The following is a 7,817-nucleotide window of genomic DNA, read 5'->3' on the forward strand; positions in this document are numbered from 1 at the left end:
ATATATATATATATATATATGTATATATATGACATCAGTGACATCAGTCATTCAGGGTTCTGCCCCCGCTCTTTAAAGCTGGTTTAATTGGACATAACTAAAGCCAGCCTCGATTCCACCTGCTCACTATGTATTCCTCCCCATAATAATGTATTCTGTTCCCCATACAAAATGTGACCAGTAATGAAAGTGCGTTGCATCTGCGGTCACCAAAATTGCAAAGCAGAGTTGAACATGCCAACATTCACCTTCACCTTAGACATGAGTTTGGCATTACACCCTCTTACAGGAAAGTAGAGCCCATAGTGGGTAATTACACATTTGGAAGGCAGGTGAGTGAGGGCAGAGCTTTGCGCCACAGTTAGTAAGTGTGGGAAAAGTAGACCGAAGATGGGCTGGGTCTAACAAAATAGGGGAAACATGAGGCGGAGACAAGACAAAGACTAAGATCATGACATATACTGCAGAGTGACCACTGGAAACCCATCTTATCTCAGAGAAACGTGCTGCTCTGCAGCAACTTTCTTCTTCTCCATTTGTACTTGGCTCCTTCGGGAGAAAGCCATGAATAACACTATTCTGGGGCCAGAAGCACAGACAGACCCCCAGTGAGATGAAGTCCTACACTTGAGAAATGAACGGTGCTCTTGTAGAATAGATGAAACACTGAGGATACAATTTCAAAAAAAAAAAAAACTGAAAAAAGCTTTCTCACTGAACTTGAAAGTCATATTTTAGTTTTGGTAGTTACTAGGATGGAAACAGCTTTTAAAACAGGTTGTGTGTTTGTTCAGTGAGGTTACAATTACTACTGTTGCAACCTGTTTCGTCAAAAAGCTGACCTTTCTGTCATTTTGTTCTCATTTCATCTTCTTAGAAAAAAAATTAAAAATTCCATCTGTGCAGTAATGGCAGAGAACTGCTTCGTTAATGCATTCACTGTGTTCTCTGGTCGATTTGCAGTTCTGCCTTCTCATCCCTGCACTCAAAATTAATAAGATCTGCTTATCAGAATTCTGCCACAAGTCCAGCTGAATTCCTTGAAGCCATTAGTGGTTGTTGAGAATGGTTCGGGCTGGCCTCACTATCGACTGTAATGACAAGGACAGGGTGCCAGGGAGAATCGATGCTTCACTGTGACTCAAGAATGAAACTGTAACAGCAAGACTGCCCTCACTGAGATCCAGACTGCTGCCTTTTTCAACCGCTTAATTGATCAAGGTTTTATTTATCTTGTCACAAGACCTTAACCTAATTTGTTTTCCATTCACTCACACATCACCTTTATTGTATAACCATGTTAACAATCCACAGTATTACATTTATTTTTTTCTCTTCTCCAAACACACTTTAGATTTGTCTGTGTTAATTTAGCAGCGGCACATTTAAACTTGTGTAATTAGATATCATATCAAATATAATCTATATTCATTTTTGTCATCACACAGATATATGCAGAGTAAGCTTTCATTTTTGTATGTGTTTTAATAGAGCAGAGGGAGTGGAGGGGTGGAGGACTGAGATGAATGTCTTTCCCTTTGTTCTTTCTGAACAAAGCAGAGGTGCATCATGCATATCCTCTTTAGTCTGCAACTATGCAAAGATGTCCTTGTAATTGGGTGATATTTTTTACCGCAATACCTACTGCATGCATTTCCATTAGATTTCCGTCATAAAATACCCTCCTCACTGTCGTCAGCCTAAATGGAATGTCAATACTTAGTCTGTGGAATGGGGAGCGTGGAAATGGGCTTAACACTGGGACCCATAAACATAAAGTTTAATGCCGCCACCAAAGGAAGGGCCAATCACAGTGCAGCTTTGTAAATCAAAAAATAATAATCAAAGATTTTCTCACCCCTGCCATCTCAACAGCTTAATATAGATAAGTTAGTAGCATGCTGTTGTGTGCTCTCACTTTCTAATCATCACCAATTTCCTTCCCTCCATCCCATTTTTCTTTGCATATTTTCTTTCCTTATGTCCAAACCTCATAATCCTCTCCTCTCACCACTGTTGTACTCCTCCTTTGTTTTTCGTTTTATTGCTCAGTGATGAGTCCAGGCAAAACATCGTAGGCCACAATGTAAAAACTAACAAATAAAATTATTTATTTTGGTATGATGTAGGGATTTGATTGGGGAATAAGAGACAACGCGGCCCAGCTGATCTCCATCTGATGTCAAGAGGAAGATTCCTCACACAGGGCCACTTTATGGGCTCATTTGCATTGCCACAGCTCAGACTATAAGTCAGCAGGCTACTAAGAAGGAGACAGTTGTGCCTGCACAAGGTGATTAGAGCCATAATATATTAACCCATACTGGGCGATTTCCAGAGACAAGTCAGATGATGCTTTGATTGATTTTACTGTGCTAGAAGTGTTAACTATTAACACTACTATTATTCAGTATTTTCAGATATATATTATACAGATATGTATATTCAATATAAGAGTACTCAGTTTGCTCTCCATTTGCCAGTTTTGTACTTGAAATCCTCCAATGCTTTTAGAATTTAAATCTGATCAAATATGTGATCTATCAAATATGTTTATTTAGCTATGCATCATACTAATTCTGCATAAACTATATCTTGATGTGAGCTGCCTATGAGTCATCCATAAAACAGCAATGTATTGTTTTAACCTCATGAGTCACTGATGACTAGTCACAAGATTAACTTCATGTTCTTTTCTTGGCAGCACACACACAAAACATTTGTTGAGAAACATACGGTGCCTTGTGATGTCAAGGAAGAGTATAAACAGTGATATCTCTAAGGTAATTAAAGAGAACTAAAGTTCTGGTGTGGCTGGGGAAAGCTTGGTAGGGCTAGACTAATGGTAAAACTAATTAAAGTGTGTTTTATCCTCAGATGAAACTCAACCCACAATGTACAGGCAAGTTCAACAGAGCAGCTTTACAGTTACACAAAGACTTTTAGCAATATGTTGTTATTCTTACCTTTACATTCTGGTCATAAAGGTTCATTTTAGTCATTGTCACCAATGTGATCCAAAGCAACACTAAAACTACACATTCTATACATCATTCTTTTGGCAGATGCTTCTGTCAAAGGCAGCCTACAGTAAGGGGCATTCAATGTCCATAGAAATGAGAGAAGGAGCCCATCAAAAACCACTAGTGTATCCCTCCCAAACAATGAGCTAACAGCATGTCCTACAATACAAGTGCTTAGAGTTTTTAGAAATACTCATCTGTGGAAAACATTTTTTGGACACAGTATTTGGCAAAAACACCAAGGGTTTTAATTTCATGATAGAATACATAGTGGTTTCTAGTGTTTTCCTGCTGGTGCCCATTTGATATCTCAGTGACTCATTATGAATTTGACTGTGTTAAATTTCATATGTACCGCTTTTGTAGTGCTTAGGACGGTGGTTCATTGGTGACAACTGTCATTTTAAAGCAAAGGGGATCTAGCTTTGAATCCGTGTGCATCTCAGGCTCCGCTTTGCTCCCACAGTTCAATGACTTGCAGTTTAGGTAAACTGCAACGTCTAAATTGCCCATAGATATGATTTACATTGTCTGTTAATGTGTTCCAGCCATGTGACAAATGGCAACTTTCCCAGTGTGTATGCTGTGTTTTGCCTGTCAATCCATCTAGCAGCAAAAAAAAAAATACAAGTCATATACCATTTTTCCTTTATAACTGTAAAAATGTGTTTGAGCCATGAATGATTTTCATCCAGGAAAGACTGTGCACTAGGATGTGTGAAATGAGAAATCTGTAAGTGTCAGCACCTTCTGAGGATGTCAGGAAACAGCTGGTAGATGCCCTTTCCTTTTGTCAAACCATCCCTACTGTCCACCACTGAGTGGCTTTGTCTTTCAACCTGTTGTTGTATTGAGCAGTTGTTTCTCTGGGACATGAACAACACAGAAGGCAAAAGTGTTGCTTTATATCCTCCCACTCAGGTATAAGGTGCCATATATTCACTTATTCATTATGCTTATCTCCCACACAAGGAGATCACTTTCTTCTTGGGAGGGGCTTTTTTTGTCGAGACTGTTGTGATGTAACCGGTCACGGTGAATGCCAGTCCCACCTACACCGTAAAATGTATTCGTCAGCCTCTATTGCAGTATAGTTTTCAGTCTCATTTTAGTTTTCATTTGTAATGTAACCGTAAAGCTCTGCAAATTGCTCCAGTACGTTCAGTGGGGGAGTCTCCATCAGTCATGCCACCCTCTGCCGCTTCAGCTTCTCAGCTGGTTCAGTGAAATTGGAAAGTAAATCATTGTTAACCCCCCAAAACCAAATCACCTACTGTATTTCTTGAAGATAACTGTATCTTAGATATAACATTACATTTAATTTATTTGTATGTTTTCAATTGCCTGACAAATGACATTACCTGACAAATAATATAACCCAAATATCAATTTTAATGTTCATATTTAGGTAAATGAAGTGGAAAGATGTGCACATCACCAAATTGTGCCACAAGTACTAGAAAAAGCAGAAAATTTAAAGACAAAAGTAGAATCCTAATTTCTTTGTGCTCCCATCATTTTAATGATCTGTTTGTCTGGTGCTGCAGCATTTCGATCTATAATGTTCTACTTTTTGCCAGTTCAGGTAATGGAAAGTGTATCGGAACCTCATGTCACTGCCAGCACTCAATCAATCTTAATAACTTGTTTAATTCATGCACCTTATTTTTGTAGTCAGCACTGACAATGTCACACAAGGATTTAACACTATCACTCTGACATTGTGGAGTGAAAAATGATCAATTATAATGTTGCCAGCTCTCGCTTTCCTCTCTCTGTCACCTATCACACTGATGATAAATGGCTAGGTACTAATAAATAATCTCCCATTCTGGGCGGTTTATGGAGAAGGACTGCCATTAATTAGAGTGACGGACAAGTGGAATATTTTAAGATGCATAATGAGATAAAGGTTCTGAGTATTGCTCAGCCACTTTTCACCTATTTCCCTTGTCTTTCTCCAATAATTGGAAGAAAATTGCGAGGAACACTGTTGTAAGAAAAGTTTCTTAGTAAAAGGGTCATTGCACATTTTTAGAAATAGAATGTTAATTTAAACACCAAAGTATTTCAAACAATAAGTCAACACTTCCAGTTTGGGTTTTTTTCCCAATAAAAAAAAAACACAGCAACATTTTGAGGCATTTTCAGTGTTACCACCTTGCCATGGTGAAACCAACTATTGTATAAATAATAAATAAATAATGCACTATTGCATGCTGTACCTGGCAAAATAAGAAAATGGTATGAGGTTATGTTGACCAACTGCTTAAAATGCCTCTCAGTTGATTTGTGTGCCTAATAGTCATTGGTTTGGAGTGCCACCTAAAGTTAACTACCCAAGTTACAGTGGAGCGTGGGTGTGTGTTGTGGCAGGTAGCGGTTTATTTGTTTATGTTTGTGTGTGTATGTGTGTGTGAGAGAGAGAGAGAGAGAGACTATGGAATCTGTTACATGCCAATGACAGCCTGATTAAGCAACTGGCGTGTTGCCATTCAACAGTGCTGAGCCTCACACAGCACCAATAAAAAGCCCCCACCTGTGTTGCATGGCTAAATACTATACAGCTGTAAACAGTTAATATATTGGAAGCCAAACTGTAAATAGATAATTACCTGAGAATACAGAATATGCAAGTGAGCTGGCTATTTTTAGGAGTCAGGAAACTGTCTTATGTAAGCAAGTTTGGCTAACAATATGGGCTGTGCTGATAAGAAGCACAAGTTGGATGCTATATAGCTGCTCAGATAACCCATTCCCTCCTTTCTCTCTGCTTCTGCTCTGCGTTGTTGTTGGTCATCTGGAAGTCGTGTTAAAGACAGTGATTTATGCCTGGGGCTTCATGCAGCATAGCCTCATTACACACAGCCATTTTGAGAATCAGCAGATAATTACAGTATACATCATAGACCTCATGGGGCCCAGCAGATTCAGCCCATTCCACCGGCCTGTCATTTAGGCCATAGGGCCTCAGCAATGGAAAACTGCATTCTAACCTCATTTGAAATATAATTTGCTTTTCATGTTATAGGAATTACTGTTGAAAATTCATTATGGAATGTTGACTTGGCATTTTTAATTCCTCTACTGTGAAAGGCATTGTAGTTAATAAAGTTTATCTATTCAGCAAAGACAGTACAGAATCAAGCTCATTTGAGGGCAGTAAAACTGGTTTAATAAAAGCGACGACTTACATTTTTTTAAGAACATTAGACTGTTATAGTGTTTACTTTTATTTGCACTGTGGTGAAACATATTTGGATAAGTCTTCTTCCATAGCTATATGTATGACAAATGACAAACAGTCCTAAACAAGCAATTCTAACAGCCTTTTTCTCAATCTTCCATGAAGGGAACATTAACTCGTGCCCGAACTGAACTGAACCCTGAATATCTGGACCTTCGTCCACGAGCTGAGCTGAACCCTGAATATTGGACCCCTTGCACCCCTTTAGTGAGTACTGATGGTCCCATTTCTCACTGAACTGTCGCCATTGATTCACTTAACTGAAGTCATGACTTATAATGACCTCAAATTATGTCTCACTTCAACATCCCATCATCCCATGCAATGGCATGTTAAGCTCAGTTATGACTGTTTTAGATATTGTATCATTTTCTCATTCATAACTCCACCCACGCTTAGGCATGTCTATATGAGAAACTGCACTGAAATAGACTCTGCTTTCTCCATATTTTCTCCTTCTTCTCTATACAGTGTTTAAAGTTTTTTTGCCTCTTAGTTATTGTGACTTTGCACTTACAACATCATTAAATTCAGGGCCTAATGTGAGGCTAATATTCTTGCCATTTTTACTTGAGTAATAAGTATTTGTCTCATTACCTCCATGCTTAGAAACACAGTGCTTGATAGTCATCTGGGGGTTGGAGGAGGTCTGCTTGTGTTGTTGTGCTTGCACAGTGAATCTTAATGATGTCAGTTTTCCTTACTCTCTGTTACAGTACATCAACATAGGGAGGGTTTCTTGTAAACTAGTCTGCTTCCATTGTACACCACAATGGCAAGTGTATTTATTTTTACCCTTTTATGATGCAGGAACAATTTTTTGTCTGGTAATTCCTTACATAGTCATGTTTATTACTGTGTGTTAGAAATTGTTATAGGGCAGTATTGTGGGGCAGTGATTAGCACTGTCGCCTCACAGCAAGAAGGTTCCAGGTTCGAACCCCTGTCGACCCGGGGCCTTTCTGTGTGGAGTTTGCATGTTCTCTCTGTGCCTGTGTGGATTGTCTCCGGGTGCTCCGGCTTCCTCCCACAGTCCAAAGACAGGCAGCATAGGTTAATTGGTGACTCTAAATTGCCAGTAGGAGTGAGTGTGTGTGTGTGTGTGTGTGTGTGGTTGTTTGTCTTCATGTCAGCCCTGCGATGGACTGGCGACCTGTCCAGCGTGAACCCCGCCTCTTGCCCAATATCAGCTGGGATTGGCTTCAGCCTCCAACCCTCGTTAGGATAAGCGGCATAGATAATGGATGGATGGATAAAGAGTTATGGTTTTAGATTCCTCAGTAGATGCTGCTCTGTCTATTTTATCGTTTGTTTTCTATCTGTCTGTCTGTATGATTGTCTATATAGCTATGTTTATCTATCCATGATCTCTGCACTCTGTGCATGTATTGTAATATCCAACTGGGAAAGTTGAACCGTGAGGTTTCTTTGATTGAGTTCAAGGTCTTTGATCAGGCGTTAGTGAATCCATAGAGTTACTGATTTGAATAAGTTTTTGTCAGTAGGCCCCCTCTACTGTATGCCAGCCATGTTTGTGATTCTTCACT

At 39.3% G+C, this 7,817-nt stretch overlaps 1 protein-coding gene across 4 annotated transcripts in view; it reads left to right on the forward strand.

The window, feature by feature from the left end:
* The window catches only part of pcdh9 (protocadherin 9), a 207,087-nt gene that overhangs the window by 41,878 nt on the left and 157,392 nt on the right, over window positions 1-7,817 (forward strand). For 3 of the 4 annotated variants that reach the window (XM_020607688.1, XM_020607664.1, XM_020607682.1), the window contains exon 3: window positions 6,376-6,477. The exons of the other annotated variant lie outside the window; for it this stretch is intronic. In XM_020607688.1, coding sequence (XP_020463344.1) covers window positions 6,376-6,477 — 102 coding nt within the window. The remainder of the gene's footprint in view (window positions 1-6,375; window positions 6,478-7,817) is intronic. 4 annotated transcript variants of the gene reach the window in all.

The sequence above is a fragment of the Monopterus albus genome, unplaced genomic scaffold (assembly GCF_001952655.1).
Source record: "Monopterus albus unplaced genomic scaffold, M_albus_1.0 scaffold4.1, whole genome shotgun sequence".
Taxonomy (NCBI): Eukaryota; Metazoa; Chordata; class Actinopteri; order Synbranchiformes; family Synbranchidae; genus Monopterus; species Monopterus albus.